The sequence below is a fragment of the Perognathus longimembris genome, chromosome 27, assembly GCF_023159225.1.
Source record: "Perognathus longimembris pacificus isolate PPM17 chromosome 27, ASM2315922v1, whole genome shotgun sequence".
NCBI classification, from domain to species: Eukaryota; Metazoa; Chordata; class Mammalia; order Rodentia; family Heteromyidae; genus Perognathus; species Perognathus longimembris.
The window spans coordinates 947,063-972,822 of NC_063187.1; the positions used below are offsets into that span (position 1 = coordinate 947,063).

At 45.6% G+C, this 25,760-nt stretch overlaps 1 protein-coding gene across 5 annotated transcripts in view; it reads right to left on the reverse strand.

Moving 5' to 3' along the window:
• Nucleotides 1–253: 253 nt before the first annotated feature.
• C2cd5 (C2 calcium dependent domain containing 5) overlaps nucleotides 254–25,760 on the reverse strand; it is a 74,406-nt gene continuing 48,899 nt past the window's right edge. For 3 of the 5 annotated variants that reach the window (XM_048335148.1, XM_048335150.1, XM_048335151.1), the window contains 12 exons: nucleotides 24,226–24,390; nucleotides 23,111–23,251; nucleotides 20,365–20,428; nucleotides 19,882–19,943; nucleotides 19,522–19,620; nucleotides 18,612–18,701; nucleotides 16,768–16,855; nucleotides 13,739–13,825; nucleotides 4,690–4,791; nucleotides 3,084–3,286; nucleotides 2,074–2,220; nucleotides 254–776 (listed from right to left, as the gene is read on the reverse strand). In XM_048335148.1, coding sequence (XP_048191105.1) covers nucleotides 645–776; nucleotides 2,074–2,220; nucleotides 3,084–3,286; nucleotides 4,690–4,791; nucleotides 13,739–13,825; nucleotides 16,768–16,855; nucleotides 18,612–18,701; nucleotides 19,522–19,620; nucleotides 19,882–19,943; nucleotides 20,365–20,428; nucleotides 23,111–23,251; nucleotides 24,226–24,390 — 1,380 coding nt within the window. In that variant the 3' untranslated portion in view covers nucleotides 254–644. The remainder of the gene's footprint in view (nucleotides 777–2,073; nucleotides 2,221–3,083; nucleotides 3,287–4,689; nucleotides 4,792–13,738; nucleotides 13,826–16,767; nucleotides 16,856–18,611; nucleotides 18,702–19,521; nucleotides 19,621–19,881; nucleotides 19,944–20,364; nucleotides 20,429–23,110; nucleotides 23,252–24,225; nucleotides 24,391–25,760) is intronic. The other 2 variants (XM_048335149.1, XM_048335152.1) reach the window with 1 other exon arrangement.

The window sequence follows — 25,760 nt, forward strand, 5'->3', positions numbered from 1 at the left end:
GAAAAATGTTATTCAGAAACCTACAGTAGCGGGACACTGGTGGCTGAGATCTGAGGAACAGTGTTCAAAGCCAGCCTGGGTAGGAAAATCCTTGAAACTATCTCCCATTAATTAGCCAGCAAAAAAGCTGAAAGTAGCTCCAGTGGTACAGAGCCAAGCTTTGAGCACACACACAAAAAAATAAAAAATTAAATTCAGGGATAGCTCCAAGGCCCTGAGTTCAAGCCCCAGGACCAGCACGCACGCGCGCGCGCACACACGCATACACGCACACACACACACACACCAGCAAGAAAAACCCACGGTAGCTTCCTGGGTACTCCATTCCCTCTCTCCTTTTCAAGTTGATTGCTGATCAGCGATCTGTGAACTTCTTGTCTGTTCATGAGCTACCCTCATTTCCTGATCATCTCATTTCATTTTCTAAGATACGATTTTATTAAAATCAACATAAATTAGAAACGACTTCCATACCGAAGGCTGAGAGTTCATGGAAGGGGAGCCTAGCCTGGCGGTCTGGACAAGGCAAATGAAAGGTCAACATGAGAAATTCTCCCATCTCCAAGAGCAGAAACACGGCATGGACTCTTGCTTCATGAAAGCCTTGAGTTTGAGGCTGAGGGCTGCGAGGGAGACACAGGCGCTCAAGTTGGGACTTCCGGCCCGCTCCCCAATGGCTGGTACAGGGCCAGGGGCTGCTGAGCAGACATGGCCTCCACGTCTGATTCTCGGACGAAAACCACTGCGTCACCGCTCACGTTGATGAGACACTGCGCCTAGAGGAGGACAACAAGCAGGACCGGCCATGTGTAACGCGACGGCAGCTGCCGGAAATCACCAGGATCAAAGCAGAATGCTGCGGCTCACACCTGTCATCCCAGTTAATCAGGAGGCTGAGCTGTGAGGATCACAGTTTGAAGCCAGCCCGGGCAGCAAAGTCTGGGAGGCTTTTTATCTCCAATGGACCACTAAAGCATTGGAAATGGAGCTGTGGCTCAAGGGGCAGAGTGCTAACCTTGAGCACAAAAAGCTCAGGGTCAGTGCTCAGGCCCTGAGTTCAAGCAAAAGAACTGGCACCGAAAAAAAAAATACAGATAAAAAATATTCGCCAGGATGAAAACAGATGACCCAATGGGAATGGACAAGAGAACGCTCCACAGGATACACACGCTACACACGCCCGCTATCCAGCAGGGAGGGGCAGCCCCAGGCCATTTTATACATATTGCCAAAAATGGAGACTGGCCAGGCACTGAGCCAGTGTAAATGAAAAGAATGAAGCCAGGTATGGTGACTCACACCTGCAATCCCAGCGACTCGGAAGCTGAGAGCTGAGGTTCAAGTTGCTTAAGACTAACCTGGCGGATAAATCTTATTTGCACAACTCTTATTTGCACTTAACTGGCAAAAAGCCAGACGTAGAAGTATGGCTTACATGGGAGGGTATATCAGTCTTGAGTGAAAAAGTGAAAAGACAGCACCCAGGCCATGAGTTCAAGGCCCAGGACCAGCATAAAAGAAAAAACCAAAAGCACCGACTTTGGCTGTGTGTAGGAAAGGCAGCGCTTGGCTGAACACCGCGGGAGAGGCTTTCCCTCGCTGTGCCCCATCCACAGTGGCTGGCACTTGCAACCATACCCTCGATATGCAAAAGCTCACACGCCACGCACTCACGTGGGATGTGGGAGTGTATCCACACACTTCCAGTGTTCCAGAAATAAAAGGGAAAGGGTAGAAAATTCTCCCAGTTAGGTAAAGAGTGACCAGGCCTCGAGGCTATGGGTCAGAGGTGTGAGTGTGTGCATGTGTGTGTGTGTGTGCTCCCGTACTGGGGTGGGGCCTCAGAATCTCTCCTTCTAGCTCAGCTTTATTGCTCAAGGCTGGTGCTCTACCACATGAACCAGGCCTCTACTTCTAACTTTCAGTTGAACAACTGGAGATGAGGGTGTCTCAGATCTGTCTGCCCTGGCTGGCTTTGAACCCCGATCCTCCGGTCTAGGCAACCTGGGTGGCAGGGATCACAGGCAGGCCCCAGGCACCTGGTGCGAGGGTGCACCGCACTGGGGGGCTCACCTGGTTCTTGTTGGGGTTCTCCATGAAGACGCACTGCTTCATGATGTATGATACCACGGCGTTGCCACCCAGCGCCGCCACGTGCGCGCGCACCATGGCAAAAACCTCGGCGATGAAAGCGTGGAGAAAGCCGCTGACACCGCCTTCCTGGGGGGAAACATCACACGTCACGCCTGCGTTAAATCACCGTACCTGACGTCACCTGGGCCCCGCCCATACCTAGTGAACTCATGGGGCGAGGGATGCACACGTGCAGTGGCTCACGCCTGTTACCTGAGCCACGCGGGTGACAGATTTCAGGATCCCTGATTTGAGGCTCGCAATTCGAGACCAACCCAGGCAGGAAGGTCCGCGAGGCTCTCATCCCGCGCAAACCAGCAGAAAACCAGAAGGGGCCTTGCGGCTCAAGTGGCAGAGCGCCAGCCTCGAGCTAGAGTTAAACAAGATCGCAAGGACCTGAACTTAAGCCCCAGAACTGACACACAAAATACAAACTGAATAAAAGAATAAACTTATTATGGGGAAAAATCTTTAAAAACTTGGGTTATTTTTGTTTGTTTCTGCCAGTCCTGGGGCCTGAACTCAGGCTTCCTTTTGCTCAAGGCTAGCGCTCTAACACTTGAGCCACAGCGCCACTTGCAGCTTTTTCTGTGTATGTGGTGCTGAGGAATCGAACCCAGGGCTTCGTGCATGCTGGGCAAGCACTCTACCACCAGGCCACATGCCCAGCCCGTTAGCTATGTTTCTAAATTGGCAATCAGAATGTTCTTTTTTTTTTTTTTTTTAATGAAATAACTGCCAGGCCACCAGGGGCTCACGCCCATAATCCCAGCAGCTTAGGAGGCTGAGATCTGGCGGTTCAAAGCCAGCCCCAGCAGGAAAGTCCGTGAGACTCTCATCTCCCATGAACCACCAGAAAATGCTGTGGTTCAACTGGTGGAGGGGGGCTAGAAGGAGGTAGGGAAGGGCAGGGGGGGGGCAGGAAGGGAGGAGGGGCCCGCCGCCCTCACCTCCCGCAGGGACGTGGTCTCCCGGATGAAGAACATGTTGATGATGCCCAGGTACTTGGTGATCCTGGCTCCCGGGATGAAGGAGAGCGGCGTCATCCTCACCACGCTGACGCTGGAGCCGGCGCTGGAGCCCGGGCAGGGCGGCGGGGCCCGGGCCCGGGCGGCGCCCTCGCCCCCGGCGCTGGCCTTGTCCACCGCGGCGGCTGCTCGGAGGAGAGAGGGGAGAGAATGGGGCGCGGGCCGCGCCGCGGGGACCACCTTCCCCGGCCCGCCAGGCTAAGCTACGCGGCGGCGAGGGCGGGCATGCACCCATGCGAGGCAGACACACACGGACGGGCGGGGCGGGGGAGGCCGGCGTGGAGGGAGAATGGCATTCCTGCAAAAGAAGGTGTCGGTGCGGAGGAACAGACAAGACACGCCACGCCACGCGGAGCGGTGAGCGGCAAGCGCGGCCCTGCGCCCTGTGCCCCGCCCGCCCCCAGTGCGCAGGCGCCCCGCCCATCCCACCCCCCAGTGCGCAGGCGCCCTGCGACCGAGGGCGGCGCCCACCCTGCCTAAGAGCCTCAACTGCCTCCAGAGCCTGTGTGCCCCAAGCCTCGGGGCCAACCCAGAACCCGGAGCCCCGTAACAAAATGTCCTTGGCTGTCTGAAAGTTGTAAATCAAGTCAAAATAAAACAGCTACTACTTATGCAACAACTGCAGTATGGACATTCTATCCCCCATCCATCCATCCATCCATCCATCCATCCATCCATCCACCCACCCACCTATCTACCCATCCACCTATCCATCTGTCCACCCATCTATCAATCCATCTATCTATCCATCTATCTACCTATCCATTTGTCCATCCGTCCATCTATCTATCCATCCACTTATCTATCCATCTACTTATCTATCCATCTGTCCATCCATCCACCTATCCATCTAGGATAGGCCTGCCTATCCATCCATATCTGTCTGTCTATCTACCTACCCATCCATCCAACCATCCATCCACACACACACATAGCTAACTTGCACAACAACCCAACAATGTAGTTATCATTTGAATTTAAAAAAATTCATTTGGAGAGTGAAGCTCAGAGAAATGATTTGCCCAAGATCAACCAGCTATTAAGCTGGTATGGTAAGATTCAGGACCAGACCTGGCTGGTTCCTTCCCTTGTCATGGACTCTAAACTCCTTCATTCAAATATGGCCAAACCCCAGGGGGCTACTGGTGAAGAGAACAGCAGAAACATAGGAGTTCATTAGGAACTGTCTCAATAGCTTTCTCTCCTGCAGACCCCTGTGGCTAATGACTAGAGCAGGGGTTCCAGAAATGTCTCTTCGATACATAGGATAGACTATCGACAGCCACTCTTTTTCACAACAAAACAAAAAGGAAATGTTCAAGACAGTGTTCTGAGACATCTAAGGCAAGGCCTTTCCTTTGCTAGCTTCCTAAGTGACCCCATAGCCCGGCTACAGCTGCACCCTCCAGCCCCTGCCTGCAGTGTCGGAAAGTAAATGGCATTACTCAGCGATCAGGACTAGCTTTCACCATGGGAAATCAAGATATGCCCCTGAGATCACTGCCATCTGGTAGAAGCGTCCGCCTACTTGTCTTCATTGATCCACGCCTTATGCTCTGAGCTTTCAGTTTAATGAGCTCTATCCAGCTGCCGCATCTGTCTGCAAAGGAACTGTAATCAACGGACGTGGCTGGGGACACACACAGAAGAAACAAAAAGAAAAAACAAAGAAAAAATATGGATGACGTCTCTTACTGCTCATAACACTCCTTTCCAACGATGTCATTTAACTGTGACTTTAAAAAAAAACAACTAAAAGGATGACCCTATTCAAGCGAGGGAAGAGGTGTGAAGGGTCCAGGCTTGAGGCCCTGAGTTGTTCAAAATGAAGTTCTTGATTGGCTGAGCCAGGGTTTTTTTGGTGTGTGTGTGTGTGTGTGTGTGTGTGTGTGTGTGTGTGTGTGTGTGGCTGTGACTGTGGTCTCTGGGGGGGAAGTCTCAGATAAATATCAATGAAAGAATCACAGGCTGGGTTTACCTTGTTTTTCATTCGTGTGTGTGTGTGTGTGTGTGTGTGTGTGTGTGTGTTCATGTGCATCAGCATGGGGGCAGAACTCTAGGTCTTCGATTGTTATTGAGCTTTGATGCCCATGGCTGGCACTCTACCACTTGAACCACAGCTCCACGTCCGGCTTTTTGGTGCTTCACTGGAGAAGGGAAGTCCTGCCTGGGCTGGCTTGGAATCTGGACCCTTAGTTCTCAGTTTTCTGGGTAGCTGGGATTACAGGCGTGAGCCACTCTACCTTGCTCACCTGGCTTCACTCTTTTCATTCACATGGTTTCTATTGAATTATTCCCTCTGTTAGTTTTGCTTTAAAAATCAAAAATACAAACAATACTTCAAAATCCACTACCTGACATATCTCCTATTAAAATCTTCCTCCATCCTCAGCAAGAAAGAAAAGAGGGGAGAGGGAAGGAAAGTCATCTTGCCCATTATTCACTACGAGGTTCAGGGCCTTTTCCCTAGGCCTTTCCACTCAAGGCTGGTGCTCTGCCACTTGTGCCACGGCTCCACGTGTAGCCTTCTGCTGGTTCATTGAATTTTCCTGCCTGGCCTTGACTTCAAATCCCAATCCTCAGCTCTCAGCCTCCTGAGCAGCTAGGATGACAGGTGTGAGCCACCAGTACCTGGCTTCTCCAAACAATAACTTGCATATTGCTGAGTTCAAAAATAATCATGCTAGAGAGTTTGATTTTAATTTTTAGAAATTAAGAAAACTTTAAAAGAAATATTTAATAAATCTCCCCCCCCCAAAGAAAAAAAAATCCCAACTCCAAGTGAGTCCTGTTTTGGCATCTACCCCATGGTCCATTACCTTCCTATAGTGAGTTCACTAGCACTCCCCTGCGTGTTTGGTGAGTAGGTATTCAGTTAAATAAACTCACCTGTCGGGACATCTGGCATACCTGAGTTAGTTTGCAATCTGCAGGTGTTGGAATGAGACAGTAGGAACAACATGAGCTTGGACGATACTAAATGCCAGCCTGCATCTCTTCTCCCATACCTTAGCATCCTCCACTAGCTGGGGGACCAAGAGTAAGGTTGTATGGTGTCATTATGCGAGCAACTCAAATCTGAGTATTTAGGTTATATGAAAACTAGTCCAGTCTATCCATCTATCCATCTATCTATCTATCTGCCTATCTATCTTTACCATATATTGAAAAAGAAGACTTAAGATAATAGAAAAGGACTTTCAGAAACTTTAGTCCCAAAGTCTGAAGAAGTGACAAATGTTAGTTAACAGCAAATATGAAAGTCTCCTAACATAATTAAGACAGAGAAAAGGGTCCGAATATTGGGAAGAGAATGTGACGTGAAACAGGAATGGGACACCACTGAGGAGGATTAAAAAATAAGGTTCACAACTTAAACTTCACAGTGACCAGGAGTGGCTTCTGGGCCCAATGGGCCATCTCACCAGCGCCCTCTGGTGGCAGACTTCGTGGTCTCCAGAGAGAGAATGAGAAACCCCCAACCACAACTGCTGCTTTCCTGAAAGATTTCCCAGGGCATTGTCCATGTGTAATATACAACCAAAGATACAGTGCAAATTTAAGCATACTATTAAAATATCATAACCTATTTTTTTAATGTTCAAGCTCTAGCCACATGAGTGGAAAAGTTCAAAGAATTTTTTAATTGAAAGGAAAAAAGAAAGTGTTGCCAGTGCAGTTAACTCAGGAAAATCATGGAGTCAGACAGTTGAAGGAAATGATGAACTAAGTAAGCTCTGTATGTGTGTGTGCATGCACACTGCACCAGTCCTAAGCCTTGAACTCATGGCCTGAGCACTGTCCTGAGCTTTCTGGGGCAAAGCTAACACTCTGCCAATTGAGCCACAACTTCACTTGTTTTTTTGGGGGGTGGGGGTGGGGGTGGGGAAAGGGCCAGTCCTAGGACATGAACTCAGGGCCTGGGCACCATCCCTGAGCTTCTTTTGCTCAAGGCTAGCACTCTACCACTTGAACCACACTTCTGGCCTTTTCTATGTAATGTGTACTGAGGAATTGAACCCAGGGCTTCATGCGTGCTAGGCAAGCGCTCTACCACTAAGCCACATTCCCAGCCTGTTTATATATTTTATAAGTGATTTCCTCACAGAAACTGTGCAAGCGCTTCCTGCCATTTGGTCATCTGCTCCCTGCCATATGCCCCAGCTGTAACCTCTCTAGGTTTGCCCTGGGGCTGATCTGAACCCCTAATAATGGAGGTTGGGGGAAGAAGATGAGCGCCCACCCCATGGTGACCACTGGAATCTGCTGATTGGAACTCCCTTTCACGCCTCCCTCTCCCATCAAAGTCTGCTCTGTTTTGGGCCTCTGGTAACATGAACAGCATTGGGAGTATTTATTGTGATCATTATGACAAAAGTCTACAGTATTTTTGGTGTGTGCTGGTCCTGGGGCCTTGAACTCGGGGCCTAGGCTCTGTCTCTGGCTTTCTTGCTCTACCACTTGAACCACAGCTCCATGTCTGGCTTTTGGGTGCTTAACTGGAAATAACAATCGCATAGACTTTCCTCTTCCTGCTGGCTTCAAACCTCAATCCTCAAATCTCAGCCTCCTAAAAAGGTAGGATGACAGATGGGAGCCACCTGTGCCTGGCTTTACAGTATTTTTTAAAAGAACACAAACAGGGCTGTGGTTTTGAGTCAACAGGACATAAAACCTGAATTGTTGGTAGGGCATGGTAGCGCACACGTGGAATCCCGGAAACTCAGGAGGCAGAGGCAGGAGGATTGTGAACTTGAGGCCAGATTGGGCAAAGTAATAGAGAAATAAAAGGGTGGCCAGGGGGTATGGCTCATGGTGGAGAAAGTGCCCGGGTTCTACACTAGTAAAGGAAAAATCATTTTTAAAACCTTAAGTGTTCTAATAAAACTCATTTTTGTTTGTTTTTTGTCGGTTGTGGGGCTTGAACTCAGGGCCTGGGCGCTGTTCCTGAGCTCTTTTGCTAACGGCTATTTCTCTACCACTTGAGTCACAGCGCCATTTCCGGTTTTCTGGTGGTTCATCGGAGATAAGAGTCTCACAGACTTCCCTACCCCAGGCTGGCTTTGAACTGCGATCCTCAGATCTCAGCCTCCCGAGTCACTAGGATGACAGGTGTGATGACAGGTGTGAGCCACTAAACCAGCTTAGTGAGACATGGAAAATTTTAAACTATTGGTACATATGAATATACACATTATTTCAGCAAAGGGTAAGGCACGAACGCAAAGCTGAGGCACAGACAAGATGAACGTGATCCGAAATGTGGGCGGGTTGCCATGGCTACCATAGCCACACAAGACCAGGGACCCTGAGACCACACCAGGCTTTCTCACCCTCGTCCCCTGGGGGTCTGGTGACCCCACGTGTGACGGTATCTCTTAAGAAGTTACTGGAGCTCAGCACCATCCAACATCCCGAATGTAAAACAAAGAAAAAAATACATCAAGGTCATGAGCAAGGTAACGCCTAATCAGCCATAAGGCGAGCCAGTGCTCTAACCAGGCATGACGGTGAAACACAGAATCAAATACAGCCAAGGATGGCAGGCACAAACTAATCGTGGATGGACAATTCAGGGCCGGGAAGCTGGGACAGCACCCCGAATTAAGCATCATTTGGTCAGGACTTTTATGCATTTCCACTACCAGAAACAGAACTCAAGTCTCAGCTATGTGTCAAAGATAGAATTCTTTTTTTTTTTTTTTTTTTTTGCCAGTCCTGGGCCTTGGACTCAGGGCCTGAGCACTGTCCCTGGCTTCTTCCCGCTCAAGGCTAGCACTCTGCCGCTTGAACCACAGCGCCGCTTCTGGCCATTTTCTGTATATGTGGTGCTGGGGAATCGAACCTAGGGCCTCGTGTATCCGAGGCAGGCACTCTTGCCACTAGGCTATATCCCCAGCCCCAAAGAGAATTCTTAACAGATGATGCATAGTTCTTTTGTTATGCTTAGTTCTTATTTACTTGGTGCCAGTCCTAGGGCTTGAACTCAGAGCCTGGAGGGTGTCCCTGAGATTTACCGTTTAAGTTCTACCACTTGAGCCACCACCTGGCTTTCTGGTGGCTCACTGGAGATCAGAGTCTCATGGACTTTCCTGCCAGGGCTGGCTTTGAACTTCAATCCTCAGATCTCAGCCTCCTGAGTCACTAAGATGACAGACCTGAGCCACTAAGCCTCGCTAAAGCTTAGTTCTTGAAATATCCTCTATCAACATCAAAGGAGATAAAACCTTTTCAGCAAATCATCCTGCTTCTATTACGAACAGGAAAGCAAACTCAATTTCAAGCTCCTTAGTATGCCTTAAGAAAGAAAACAGCTACCAGTATATGTAACCAACTTGACAAAACATGAGAGCTGTACTGCAACTTGATTGGCTCCGTGATGTATGCAAGAAAACAGGCCACGTCCCGGTACTCTAACACTCCCACCTTTCTTTCCTGCCTTCTCTCTCTTCACTGCTAAGCTGAAATTCCTACACATTTCTTTCAACTGAACATTTTCCATGCACATGATGAAGTTCTGGCACTAAGTCCATGTTGGTGGCTCACGCCTATAATCTCAGCTACTCAGAGGGCTGAGATTTGAGTATTGCAGCTCAAAACCAGAGCCAGCAGGAGAGTCTGGGAGATGCTTATTTCCAATTAAACACCAAAAAGCTAGAAGTAGAACTGTGGTTCAAGAGCACTAGCACTGAGTGAAAAAGCTAAGGGACAGTGTTCAGGATCTGAGTTCAAGTCCAAGACTGGCACCAAAACAAACAAAAAGAACCACATCTTTCAGACCTTTTTAAAAACTCATCTTGCTCTCAAATCGCCCAAAGGCCTTTCAGGTAACATTTTAAGACATACTTAGCCCACTTTCTGAAAAGACCCAAGAACATAGACGATATTAGGAAGGATGTGAGGACACTACCACAATGTGTTTGAGAAAAACTGTCCTCTCTGTGGAAGTGTGTTGCTTGAAAGTTCCTGCATTGGCTTGGTGGATTGACTTTTTTTGTGTGTGTGTGCCAGTCCTGGGGCTTGAACTCAGGGCCTGAACACTGTCCCTGGCTTCTTTTTGCACTCTGCCACTTGAGCCACAGCACCACTTCTGGCTTTTTCTATATATGTGGTACTGAGGAATCAAACCCAAGGCTTCATGTATATGAGACAAGAACTTTACCACTAGGCCATATTCCCAGCCCTGGATTGACTCTTGTTAATGAAAAGAGACCTGCTTTGGGATAAGAGGTTTTTGAAATGAAAGGTTTTGTCGTAAAGTGGTTTCAAAAACCCAGTTTGTTCAAGAAACACCAGAAGGTGCACGTGTATTTTGAGATAACTTGGGAACTGTTAATCTTATTTCAAAATTAGCTTATGTAAACACATCTTACTCTATTCACACTCACCAATTATGAGCTCAGCCAATGCGAGCAGAGGGCTGGGGCCTGCTGTCTTAGGAATAACTATGTAAATATGGCTATTCCCACTAGCCAATCACGAGCAGATTGTGAACCTGTGCTCAGCCAATCAGAAGAGGGGAGGGGCCTGCTGCATTAGGTATAAATAGGGGAGCGGCCTGCCTGCTGGGTGTACTTGCTGGCCAGATTTCTGGCTGATGGCGCCAAGACAATTATTTATTTCGTGTCTGTAGTGACTCTAGTGGTTCCTGGAAAGCCTATTTATAACAATGCACCAAACCACACGAGCACTCTGGACACAGTACAGCCACGCTGGCTTCTCACGATCTGCTGATCATTTTCAGTGCAACACTGGAGGGAAAGCACCAAGGATGCAGCTGAGGACTGAGTGTGAGTTTTACAGGTGGGTGACTATTGATGATGATGATGATGACGATGATGATGATGATGATGAAAGTGGCATTATCGAATTCCATAATTTTCAAAAGTATGAAGTTCTTTCTTCAAATAATACATAGAAAAATGATGAGACAAACTCCATTAAGGCTACTCTGAGTTGGGGAGGAGGACCCAGAGACCTGGCCTCTCCCCTTACCTCCCTCCTGGGGTCCCTACCCCCACTCTCTGCACTTCTGCAAACCTGCTGTGGTTTGGAGGATCAGTGTTTAAAAGCTACTAGCTTCAATGATTTAAAGATTCTAGGTACTAGTTGTCTAAGTCACAGGCATGTGGGAATAATTAAAGAAATACAAAATAGAGAACTCAGGGAATTGCACAATTTTAAAGGCTTAACAGGAAGCCTAACCTTGTAAGAATCTACACAGGAGAAACTGAGGCGGAGAGACTGAGAAACCAGCCCAAGTTCTCACACCATCTCCACTACAAGGCTAGTAAGCCCACTCTATCTGCGCACTTCTAGAGGCTGTCAGCCACGGCAAAGAGATTTTTTTAGGTACTGTCCTAAGTCTACTCAAATATTTCTCACCTTGTTCTTTAGCTCACAAAAAACCATTTTAACTGGCACTGGTGGTGTAAGCCTATAATCCTAGCTACTCAAGAGGCTGAGATCTGAGGATCACAGTTCGAAGCCAGCCTGGGCAGGAAAGTCTGTGGCACTCCTATCTCCAAAGAACCACGGGTTCAAGCACCAGGATTGGCACAAAACACAATCAAACAAAAACATTTTATACTAATGACCACATAATCATTAGCCATAAATTACCTTTGAAAGCTTTTGGTACAGACAGCAAATTTACTGCTTCTCTGTAATCATTAACAAATAGTAAACTTCAGCCAATAAAGACCCCAACTTGAGAAATATCATTGTTGGTTGGATTCTAGGGTGCTTCTCTTGCTCTTGTTTATAGTAAAGATTAATGGCCCTTAAACGTGATTTTCAATTCTACCAAAAAAGCAAACTACTCCCTCCCCACCAACAAAAAGTGAGTTGGAAGGAATCCTGCACCAATACAGGTTTCTATATAAGGAAGCTACCTTTCTAATAGTTATTTAGTGAGGAAGGTTTACATTTTCTGTTCTAGAAATTACATGTATGATTCAGACATCTGAACTCAGCTAAGCTTTGAATTTGCTTTTTCCCTACTATTTGTTTAAGAAAGTTGAGGCACTTACAAGAGTCTCTATTTAGCTCTTATTTAATTCTTTATTTCATTCTCTCTTTTTTTTTCTTAGTCATGGGACTTGAACTCTAGCCTGGGTGCTGTCCCTGGGCTTCTTTTGCTCAAGATTAGCACTCTATCATTTTGAGCCACAGCACCACATCTGGTTTTCTAGTGGTTCGCTGGAGATACAAGTCTCGGACACCTTCCTGCTCAGGCTGGCTTTGAACTGTGATACTCAGATCTTAGCCTCCTGAGTAGCTAGGTATACCGGTAGGAGCCACCAGCACCCAGCTCTACTTATTCTTTATAATTCTGGTAACTAAAATGGAAAGATGACTGAAGTTAGCAGGTAAGGAAAACCAGAGTATGCCAGAGTCTGTCTTTTCACCTTTAAATGACAAAACAAACTTCCTCACCTAGACTGATAAAGAACCTACTGATAAACATAAAATGATTCTGCTTTATATGCAAACTGGTATCAGATAAAATAATTAACAACCAGAAACAATCATTTTACCAGTATCGTAACCCATAAAAATTAGAGTAGCTGCTTTTATTCTTAAATAACAAATGCATTGCTTCTCAGATTAAAAACTTTAGGAAAAGAAACATAAACTACGCTTTCTGAATTCTCATAATATGAGGTATCAGAGTTTTGAAAAAATTATATAATGAAAATAACCCTGAAATCAGAGGAGAAATAGAAACAACAAAAAAAAAAACCCTCACACTTTCTACTTTCCTCCAGACTATACAGACTAGAACAGATGTACTGCTATTAAATTAAGGGGTAATTTACTTCACATTTGACAAAATGGGAGTGGCTTATAAATACCTATGTTCTTTGATCCTAAAAAGGACACACACAAAAAAAAAAACAGGCCAATCCTGGAATTGTCCCACAACCTTCCCCAATCCCTTCCATCTGTGCCTAGCACTGGTGCTCACACCTGTAATCCCGGCTACCAGGAGGCTGAGATCTGAGGATCAACGTTTGAAGCCAGCCTGGGGAGGAAAGTCCGTGAGACTCTTGTCTGCAATAAACCAGCAAAATGCCAGAAGTGGAGCTGTGGCTCAAGTGGTAGAGCACTCACCTTTAGTGAGAAAGCTCAGAGATAAATAGCCAGGCCCTGAGTTCAAGCTCCAGTACTGACACAAACACACACTCAAAAAAACAAACAAAGAAACAGCATCTGGGGGAGGGAGTGGGTCCTACAAAAATCAAAACAATTCTTGAAAGATTAATGCTGGAAAACACTTCCCAAACACTGTATGAACCCATTGCATTAGAAGACCCCCCAAATTTCCATAAAGCAAACTTGAATCCATCTGAGGTATGAGAATGGAATGGCGCGTGGCAGAGTACCTTCATGATTGATGGTGACATTTCTGGAGAAATCAAAGCAAGAACTTAACTTCCTCTCATTTATGAACATGGACAAATACACAAGGAAGGGCTGGAGATAAATCTTCCCCTTGGAGCACAGCACATTGTCTACAATGCAGAGGCAAAAAGACGAGGAGAGCAGGCCCTTCGCCCTGCGACTCTACTCACCTTTGACTGTCGGAAACGAATGGGAGGGAAGAGAATCTGAACACAGCTCCAGCGGAAACTGCAAAAGTTCTTCATTATCTGAAGAGGCTGGGGAGACAAAAGATGCCAGGCAGTGAGTGACCACAACTGTTAACAAAATGTGATAAAGTAGCCGCCGGGTCTGGTGGCTCACGCCTGTCATCCCAACAACTCAGGAGGCTGGGATCTGAGGATTGTGGTTCAAAGCAGCCCCAGGCAGGAAAATCTGTGAGACTCTTACCACCAATGAACCACCAAAAAGCTGGACATGGCACTGTGGCTCAAGTGGTAGAGTGCCAGTCTTGAGCAGGAAAAAAAAAAAAAAAAAAACCAAGTTAGAGCTCAGCTCAAGGACCTGAGTTCAGGCTCCAGTCCTGGTACAAAAAAATAAATAATAAAAATTTTAAATGGGGCTGGGGATATGGCCTAGTGGCAAGAGTGCTTGTCTCGTATACATGAGGCCCTGGGTTCAATTCCCCAGCACCACATATGCAGAAAATGGCCAGAAGTGGCGCTGTGGCTCAAGAGGCAGAGTGCTAGCCTTGAGCAAAAAGGAGTCAGGGACAGTGCTCAGGCCCTGAGTCCAAGCCCCAGGACTGGCCAAAAAAAAATTTTAAATGATCTGTGATAACTTGTGTGTGTATGTGTATAGTCATGCGTGCGTATATTTCTTCTCCTTCACCTCAATTTATTCTAGCAATTTCTGTCCTTCCCCAGGACCTTCCTTTGCACAATACAGAGAGAAGTACAACCTAAAAGATTAATAGGAAGCTCTCCATAATAATAATTATTATTACCCTATACTTTTGTTTTGTTTTTGTTTTTGTTGACAGTCCTGGGGCATGGACTCAGGGCCTGAGCACTGTCCCTGGCTTTTTTCTGCTCAAGGCTAGCATTCTACCTCTTGAGCCACAGCGCCACTTCTGGCTTTTTCTATATACGTGGTGCGGAGGAATCGAACCCAGGGCTTCATGTATACAAGGCGAGCACTTTACCACTAGGCGATATTCCCAGCTCCTACCCTATACTTTTGTACCCATAAGTTTCTATAATTTGTGGGTGTGTGCCAGCATAGAGCTTGAACTCAAGGCTTGGGTGCTGTCCCTTAAACCTAGCTCTTTACCACTTGAGCCACAATTCCGCTTCTGTCATCAGTGTTAATTGGAGATAAGAGTCTCACGGAACTATGATCCTCAGATCTCAGCCTCTTGAGTAGCTAGGATTATGCAAGCCACTGGCACCCAGCAGGCAGTAATTTTTTTTTTTTTTTTGGTGCCAGTCCTGGGGCTTGAACTCAGGGCCTGGGCACTGACCTTGAACTTCTTTTGCTCAAGGCTAGCGCTCTACCACTTGAGCCACAGCACCACTTCCGGCTTTTTCTGTTTATGTGGTGCTGAGGAATTGAACCTAGGGCTTCATGCATGCAAGGCAAGCACTTTACCACTAAGCCATATTCCCAGCCCCTAGCAATAATTTTTAAACAGTGTATTATCTCTCTTCTTTGATAAATAACTGAGCATATAACCACATAATACAGTATCTATCTGACAGCCACTCAATGCTCAGATCTCCAATGTCATACAGGAAGAATGAAATCTCAACCTTAAAATGTTGAATCACGAATAGTTCAGTTAGTCAGGAAGTTCCTTCCACTTTAACAAGTAGTGGACCCCAACCCCTTCGTGTTGTTTAATTTTGCAGCTTCAAATCATTAGGATTCTCTTTGAATGTGTTAAGAATGGGGTTTCCCAAATTTTACTGCATTTAAGGACATCTCTAAGGATTTCTTGAATATGAAAGGAATTTTCCTAACAATTTCCAAGACTGCATCAGTAAGTCTGCATCTGATTTTAGGGTATAGAAGCCCCTAGATTGCCAGGCACTGGCGGCTCACGCCTATAATCCTAGGTACTCAGGAGACTGAGATCTGATGACACGATGAAGCCAGCCCCACGCAGAAAAGTCTGTGAGACTCTTACCTCTAACTAAGCACCCAAAAAATCTCCAGAGTGGAGGTTTGGTTCAAGTGACAGAGGATGAGCCTTGAGCAAAAAAAAAAAAAAAAAAGCCAGAGATAGTGCCCAAGCCCTAAGTTCAAGCCCCAGGACCAGCACCAAAAAACAAAACAAAACAAAACAGAAAAGAAAAAGAAATTACTGCAAAATGAATGTGCCATAATCTGTCAAAACAGTAATATTCACTGAGCACTGGTGGCTCACGCCTGTCATCCCAGCTACTCAGGAGGATGGGATCTGAGGATCGCAGTTCAAAACCAGCCAGGGCAGGAAAGTCCGTGAGACTCTTATTTTCAATGAACCACCAGAAAACCAGAAGTGGCGCTGTGGCTCAAGTGGTAGAGCACCAGCCTTGAGCAGAAGAGCTCAGGGATAGTGCCCAGGCCCAGAGTTCAAGCCCCAAGAATGACCAAAACAAACTAACAAAAAACCCAGCAATATTCTCTATGGAAAACTAGTCAATCACTTAGCTGACTACCTAGTAATTACCCCTAAATGTGACAGAAAATGCCACTTTGTTTTTTTAGGGGTAGGAGTCTTTTATTTAGCTGTACACAGAGTCTGTTGCCACCACCAGGATGGTGAAGAACAGCCAAAATTGCCACATTTTAAATACTTAATTTAATGCCAGATTTTCATCTTTCTGGCATGTGTGACTTAGGCATGTCCACAACTACCTCTATAAAGAGGACCAGGAAATTAAGTGGAAAATACGCACTTGTCATCTTGATTTAACATGGAACTTGACTATAGACAAATATATGGTCTCTGACCCATTGAAGGTGTACCTTTTTGCCAGTCCTGGAACTTGAACTCAGGGCCTGAGCACTGTCCCTAGGCTTCTTTTGCTCAGTTCAAGGCTAGTGCTCTACCACTTGAGCCACAGCACCACTTCTGGCTTTTTCTGTTATGTGGTGCTGAGGAATTGAACCCAGGGCTTTATGCATGCTAGGCAAGCACTCTACCACTGAGCCACCTTCCCAGCCCCAGGCTTACCTCTCTGAAGTGACTTTTCAGCTTGGGTGTTTGTGGTCTGTAAAGCCTGGTTCTTGTCAAACGTGATTGCGACCGCTGTGACAGTGACCTGCAGTTCCACACACCACAGATTAGTAAGGGAACAATGGGGAAATGTGCCTTACAAATCTGAGTCCACTCCTGAGCAGGAATTCTGCTTGTGCTGGATAACTCCAGAGAGAGCATAAGCCCTTGGCTAAAACCTGGAGACCAGCACAGTGCTGGTGGCTCATGCCTGTAATCTCTCAGGAGACTGAGATGTGAGGATTGAGGTTCAAGGACAGCCCAAGCAGAAAAGTATGTGAGACTCTAATACCCAATGAACCACCAAAAAAGCCCAAAGTGGAACAGTGGCCTCAATCAAAAAAGCTTAGGACAATGCGCAGGCCCTGAGTTCAAGTCCCAGGACCAGCACAATCCATCAATGGAGTGGTAATAAACAAACAAATAAATAAATGGAGATTGGTAAGATATCAATAATAAATAACTGGAGACTGGTAAGATACAAATAAATAAATGAATAAGTAGATGAATGAATGGAGAGTGGTAAGACTACATGATCAGCCTCATATCACATAGTGCATGAGTCAGAACTAAAGAAACGCGTGAACTCATCTCCAGATAATCTGAGTTCAGAAAGATGAAGGTACTGGGCACAGATCGCTCATGCCTGTCATTCCAGTTATTCAGGAGGCTGAGATTTGAGAATCACAGTTCAAAGCCAGACTGGGCAGGAAAGTCCGTGAGACTCTTGTCTCCAATGAACCACTCAAAACTCAGAAGTGGAGGGGCTGGGGATATAGCCTAGTGGCAAGAGTGCCTGCCTCGGTATACCCAAGGCCCTAGGTTCGATTCCCCAGCACCACATATACAGAAAACGGCCAGAAGCGGCGCTGTGGCTCAAGTGGCAGAGTGCTAGCCTTGAGCGGGAAGAAGCCAGGGACAGTGCTCAGGCCCTGAGTTCAAGGCCCAGGACTGGCCAAAAAAAAAACAAAAACAAAAAAAAAAAAACTCAGAAGTGGAAGAGAACAAAGGGGCATGGTCTACTTGATATATGACTGTTATGGTGGGGGGAGGGGGGCCAGTAGAGACCAGGTCTGCGAAACAGAAAACTTCTTTTCAAATGGTATTTCCACAGGTTTCGGTCAGCGACTTTACATTATGTATCTAAAACCAAACAACTACTAAACATAAAAGGTCTATTCTAGACCTATCAGTGGGTCACAATAGCTCAACAGCTATGTACATATGATCATATAAGACAAGGATAAGCAAAAGCAAGTCCAAGAGAAGGACACAGGAGGATTCTATTGTTGACGTTTCATTTAAAGTTCTAGGTGAATCTCCTTTGGCTTAAGCTACATGGTTACTGTATATGATTTTGGTACACTGGGTATTGTATATATGTCTACCTGATCTAGGGAAGGGAAAAAAAAACAAGGGTGTAAGATATCACAAGAAATGTACTCACTGCCTTATTATGTAACTGTACCCCTTTTGCACAACACCTTGTCAACAAAATTTAATTAATAAAAAAAGAATAAAAAAGATCAGAAGTGGAGCTGTGGCTCAAAGTGGTACAGCACTAGCCTTGAGCACAAACAGCTTGGAAACATTGACTAGACACTGAGTTCAAGTCCCACAACTGACAATTTAAAAAAAAGAAAGAAAGAAAGATGAAGAAATGGCCTAGTTGACACTATTATTTGTTTTAAGCTACACTGAGGTAAGACATGCTCAAGTTCCCGATATGACAAGTTCTAATACTAAGACACGCAGAAAAAGCAAAGCTAAGAACTTCTAATAATGGACTGAGTCATAATTACCTGAATTAACTCATCTTCAGGCAGCGATACTGTAAAATTCACATGACAAAGGCAACACGGAATCATAGACCGGAGTTTAAAATACAGGCTCTGCAAGGTAAAAAGGGTTAAGGTTACTTTATTTCATTACAAAATTTACAAAAGCTGCCTGTAATCCCAGCTACTCAGGAGGCTGAGATCTGAGGACCACAGTTCAAACCCAGCCTGGGCAGGAAAGTCCAGGAAACTTTTATCTCCAATGAACCATCAGAAAACCGGAAGTGGTGCTGTGGTTCAAGTGGTAGAGCACTAGTCTTGAGTGACAGAAACTCACAGACAGAAACTCAGGACCAACCAAAAAAAAAAATAGTAGCCTGCAGCTATTTAAGATATTGTAATATCTTATCTTTGTCTGTAGACAAAATAGATCATCTTGGCTTTTACTATTCTTCCTTTTTAATTTCAGTTGATCTGTGAATTACAATGCATTAGCCATGAGGGGATGTCACTGTGCTAATTCCACAGATCAATGCAATTGACTGTGAACATGTTCAACCCCCTCCCTACTAGAGCCTCAATCTCCCCTCCTCTCCTACTTCAAACCTTCCCACTTGTTGCTACATTTCCTCTCCCTCTCCCCTTCCCCTTCCCACGATTGTCCTCTAGACAGTGCTCTTTCACAGTCACCTGTCACCACCATCATCATAATCACTCTATCTCCACTACCATCTTCATCACATCATCATCTTCATCAACTTCACCATCACTGTCATGGTCATTCTCATCATCATCACCATCCTCACTATCACCCCCAACCTTGTCATTGTGGTCATGATTGTCACCCACCAGCACCAGGCCCCACGGTCCCAGCTGAGTCGCCAGCCATCCCGGGGGGCCTCTGGGTAGAGTGTGGGTGAGGATGGACGCCCACCTTGAGCAGGTTCTCACACAGGTCGTTGAAGTTCTTGTTGAGCACCTGGTTTGTCAGGTTGAGGCTGCTCAGTCTGATGACTCTTACCGAAGTAAACATCTAAATCCAGGAGAGAAAACAATGTGCCATTTATGGCTTTTAAACAAACACTAGCACACTGATAAAACTGGCCCAGAACAGACAGTAGGAACTGATGTGGTAGGGAAAAGATAGTGTTTATGTATAGTGTATATGTATGCGTGGCACCTGCGCATGGCTAGAAAAAGGATACTTTTAAATTGCCATTTGGTTGTCAAAAAACAAAATATGAACTTGGATGGAAAGCTAACTAAATTAACTTAAAATCAATATAAGGCTTACCTGTATTTCTGAGGTCCAATTATTTATACCAGGCATAATTTCTGTGTTGCAACTATAAAAGCCTGCCAAAACAAATGGCCAAGAAATACAGGATGTAACACTTCATCAATTTTAGGATGAAAAAGAACATTCTTCAATTATTACCGGAAAATCAAATTCCAAAACGTGTTCATTATTTTCCCCCCAAAACTCTGAAGATTCAGTGGACTTTAAACCATTCTAACAAATTACAGGTAGTTTATTTCCACATATAAATACATAGGACTTAAAATCATTTCCACTTAAGGGGCAGTACCGGGGATTGAACTTAGGACCTCACGCATGCTAGGCAAGTGCTCTACCACCTGAGCCACAGCCTGGTTCGTACGTATTTTCAAGGAAGGTATTCTCTGTCTTGAGGTAGCAAGGCAAGCCATGGAGGTGATTAGGTCACGGCGATGACTAAGAGGCTGGTGTTTTTACTCAGGCTGTTTCTTTACTCACCTGCAGGCGGAGGGACGTCAGTGAGGAGAGAGTGAACATCTTCCATGGCGTCCGTATCGTCAATCTGAGAAGACCAATGGATGAGTACTGCCAGTGAGTGCACAGTGCTTCCTGAGGGCACACACTGCTCTCAGGATGCACCAAGTACAAAAGTGATGAAGCAAGCTGGGCACCAGTGGCTCACGCCTGTCATCCCAGCTACACAGGAGGCTGAGATCTGAGGATCACGGTTCAAAGCCAGCCCGGGCAGGAAAGTTTGTGAAATGCTGATATCCAATGAACCACTAGAAGCCCGGAAGTGGAGCTGTGGCTCAAGTGGTAGAGCACCAGCTTGAGCTGAGGAGCTCAGAAATGGCGCCCAGGCGCTGAGTTCAAGCCTCGGGACACACTTGCACATATATATACAATTTCCTCAAACTGGTATGAGGACATGCTTAAAAGACATACAAATACCTAGGAACCTTGAAGAGGGGTGGGGAGGAATGGGGGAGAAAGATGGAAGGGGTGACATGAACCAAGAGGCATCATCCTCACACTCTGACATACTGCACTGAAACCACTTTGTACAACTTAAAAAATAATTTTTAAAGGATTTAAATAACTTAAACAAGTAACAAGCTTCATAAACACCTTAAGGAACCATGATCCCACTTTACTTAATAAAACGTACTACTAATTAACAGTAGTATTAACAGTACTAATAGTAGTATTCATAGGGTTAATTAATAAAATGTCCTACACCTTTTAGGCATCTTTAAGAAAAAACTCAAGGGTTAGGAATATGGCCTAGTGGCAAGAGTGCTTGCCTCATATACATTAAGCCCTGGGTTCAATTCCCCAGCACCACATATATAGAAAACGGCCAGAAGTGGCACTGTGGCTCAAGTGATAGAGTGCTAGCCTTGAGCAAAAAGAAGTCAGGGACAGTGCTCAGGCCCTGAGTTCAAGGCCCAGGACTGGCAAAAAAAAAAAAAAGAAACTCAAATAAAGGTCTTTCTTACAATGGAATGACGTAGGGATAAGACTTCAAAGGCAGAGTTCGTGTGGTGGAATAACAGTGTTGCTCCAACTGCATTATTATTCCATGATGATGTTCAGGAAGTTGCCTGGCAGGCTCTCCCATTCACCTGCCCATCAGGGTCCACTTTCCAGCCTGCTGACCTCTGACCTTTCTGCAAGGGATCCTAGGGCATAGGCCCTGCCTACATTTTTCATCCATTTACCCTCTTTCCTTCAATATCAAAAGGAAGTTTGCATATCTGTCTCCAAGCAAAACAGCCCCACTGGGAGCCCCACCCCCCCAGGATCACTTTCTTCCACCACCCTCCCGTGTATGGGGTGGAAGACCCCATGGTCTTTCCTGTCATGGTCACACTCAAGAAAGTCATTCAAATGCCTAGGTTGGACTGGGAATGTGGCTTAGAAGTAGAGTGCTTGCCTAGCATGCATGAAGCCCTGGGTTCAATTCCTCAGCACCACATACACAGAAAAAGCTGGAAGTGGTGCTGTGTGGCTCAAGTGGTACAATGCTGGCCTTGAGCAAAAGAGGTTCAGGAACAGCACGTAGGACCCGAGTTCAAGCCCCAGGACTGCAAAAAAGAAAAAAGAAGCCCCAGGTGTCTTTCTACCAAGGAAAGGCCAACTACATCTTCTGGGCTCCCCAGGAAAACCCCATATTCAGGTTTGCAATGTGACAATGGATTAGACATGTTCCAAGAGCCAGTCATCACTGCAGGAGCTTAGAGAACAGTGTGTACACTCAATTCTTACTTCAATTCACCCAAGCCTTACAAAAATAGCCTTGTCTTCTGCTTACACCTTGGAGCGTCCTTTACCTAACACACTTAGGGGCCTGGACCATTTGTGATTTCAGAATTTTACAGATTGGGGGAATAACTAGATATGTTTTGTAAATTGCACATCCTCGAACCTTAAAAAACCTGAGTATTTATTCCTACACCTCAAACTTTCTAAGTCAAATTTCAAATTTAGTGTACTTCAGATTTTGGAGTGTTGTGTTTTTTTTTTTTCTTTTCTCTTTCTGGTATTGTACTAAAGCTTGAACTCAGGGCCTCTCACTTGCCTTTCTTGCTCACAGCTGGTACTCTATCAGTTACCTCATGCTCCCCAACCCCCACAGCCCAGCACTTTGCCTATTATTTGGAGATAAAAGACTCTCAGACTTTTCTGCCCAGGTTAGCTTTGAACTCCAATTCTCCCAGCTGAGTGGCCAGGATTACAGGCATGAGCCACTAGTGCCTGGGTGGACTCTTTAATTAGAGATGTACTACTTGTATTTTAGCATTGTTCTAACGCCATAGCACTTGTCTCAGAAGCATCTACCTTCCTGTATCAGACCCCAAGTTGTGACATTTTCAAGTGTGTTTAGTTTCTACATTTAAGTTTTTTTTCTTTTTGTTAGTCGTGGGGCTTGAACTTGGGGCCTAGGTGCTCTCCCCAAGCTCTTTTACCCAAGGCTGGTGCTCTACCACGTGGAGCCACAGCTCTACTTCTGGTTTTCTGGTGGTTCACGGGAGATAAAAGTCCCACAGACTCTCCTGCCCTGGCTGGCTTTGAACTGTGATCCTCAGATCTCAGGCTCTGGAGTTCTTAGGATGACAGAGGTGAGTCACCAGTCTCCAGCTTTTGATATTTTTTAACAGTTGTAATAATACCAAAAAAGATCACTTCAGTGTTAAGACCTGGCTGTAAAAATGGTAAGAAGTTGAGCCCCTGGAGAAATTACCTCCAAAACAAAAGCATCTTTTTTCCCATGGGAGAGATCTAATTCTGTGGCCTCATCGGAACTTTCCGACTGAGATCTCAGAAGTCTCGAGCGCTGTCTGGGTTCTGGAATGGGGGATCCTATAATCTCTTCCACCACCTCCTGCAAGAAAGATAATTGCTTTGTGTCATGAGACTGGCGGAGTTTGGGGGTTTTGTTTTGGGGGTTAGTTTTTTTTTTTTCAGTTCAGTTTTAAACCTCTATGTGACTAAACAACTTCTGGCTAAGACAAGTGTGTACACACTCAATGAACTAAATCTCAGTGCAATCTTTTTGATGGGACATCACTGAAGGGAATGAATTCAGTTATTCATTGCTTTTGACTATGTATGTGGGGTTTCTGTTGAGCATTTTATTTATTTTTCTACTTGAGCATTTTAAGGTCCTAACTTACCCCCATCCCCCCAAAAAAGGCTTAAAGATCTATGGATAGGGTTTTTCTAACCTGATGGTAATTTCTGAAGTTCCACATACAAAAATGTGAAGAGAAATATCCAGACATACACATGTATACACACACACACACACACACACACAGCATGTATCTGCTATGCGATGTAGCATGCTACATAAACTTTACCAGGTCTCACAATGACCTTAAAAAAAAAAAAAGCACAGCCAGGCTTCTGTGGCTCACACCTATAATCCTCGCCACTCAGTTCTGAGGCTAAAGATTCAAAGCCAGCCTGGGCAAGTAGGACTGTAAGACTCTTATCTCCAAGTAACCACCAAAAAGCTGGAAGTAGAGCTCTGGCTCAAGTTGTAGAGCACCAACCTTGACAGAAAATGTAAGGGGATAGAGCCCATGCCTTGAGTTCAAGCCTTAGTACTCTTACACACACACACACACAAACACACATAAAGTAGGGGGGAACCTAAGAGGTGTTATGTTCTAAATAAAACAACTTGAAAATATCCTAGCAAGTGAGCTGATGTGACCACAACGCAGGTTGTCCTGACACTGAGCCGATGTGACCACAGCCCAGGCTGTATGCTACTACTTGAGCTGAGTACAACATGTGAGCTGTTGTACTCACGGTACTGCCTGTGGATTCCCGGGGGCCGATTGTACTTGCCGGTGGGCTGATTTCGTACAGCTCCTTGTTCTTGGCAATGGTGTCGTTGATCTTCTTCTGCATGTGAGAGACGTGCTGCTCGTAGGAGCCGTCGCTGGGGGTCTTGCCAGCGATCTGGATGCCACCGGGCATGGGCAACGCTGCCAGGTACACACCTGTGGCCGACTGGTGGAGGAGTGGGGGCAAGCATCAGACCAAGCATTCCAACTTAACAAGCTTTGCAAGCTTTCATAGCTAGGTCTTTCTGGGAAAAGGACAGAAGAGTCTGTGCACACAGGGCATTTCCAGGAGGAAATACACACACAGACACACACACAGACACACATTTCTAGGAGGAAATACACACATAGACACACACACAGACACACATTTCCAGGAGGAAATACACACAGAGACACACACACAGACACACACACACGTTCCTAGAGTAACCGATGTTGGCTTCCCCTAAAGGAGGGTTCGAAGTAGAAAGGAGACAGTTGTGAAAGGGGAACTTAGGTTTCCATGAATACCCAACTGTCCTTTAAAAGTTTTTAATCTTACAATTGTAAAAATGAAACTGACCAAAAACAAAAAATTAGCTCAAGCTGGGCATCAGTGAGTCACACCTGTAATCCCAGCTACTCAGGAGGCTGAGATCTGAAGATGGCAGCTTGAAGCCAGCCCTGGCAACCAAGTCCATAAGGCTCTTATCTCTGATAAACTACTCAAAAAAGACCAGAAGGGGCGCTGTGGCACAGTGGTAGAACACTAGTCTTGAGCACACAGAGGCTCAGAGACAGTGCCTAGACCCTGAGTTCAAGCCCTAGGACTGGGGGAAAAAGAATTAGTTTAACAAGATCAAGTTCATGCCTGTAATCCTAGCTATTCAAGCAACTGAGATCTGGAGGATTAAGGTTCAAGGCCAGCCTGGGCAGAAAGCTCCATGAGAGACTCCATCACCAAATAACCAGAAAAAAGTTGGACTGGAGGTGTGGTTCAAGTGGCAGAGCACCAGATAAGCGCCGAGTCCTGGAGTTCAAGCCCCAATCCAACTCAAAAAAAGAAATCTTAACTGAATAGGCAAATGTATAGTTGTAATTTTGTTTCAGAAATGAGTAGTCAGAAATTAATAATAGAAAATGAAAAGAAACTTTTGCAAATCAATGAAAGCTACTTAAGTCCAGAATGGACGCACTTAGATATAAATAAATGTGAGAAGATTCCAAAAGCCCCAAATTCTCACTCCATCACCCTATCTCCACAGTTGTTGTCTTGTACTCACTACAGATCTTTGTAAATCCAGTCAGTTAAACAGCTACAAATGAATGACTTCTCAGAGTTACTGTGTACTACTAATATTGGAAAATACCAAACAAGATCAAAACTTCTCAAAACTGAAGCTAGCAAAACATTCACCAGGGCCATCGAGCAATGTCTGGAGAAATCTTTGCCTCTGACAACTTTAGGGTCATATTACACTTTCTGTGGCCCTGAATATCACCTGGTAAACAAGGCAATACCCAGAGGGAGGCTGAGCTGGGGAAATCAAGTTT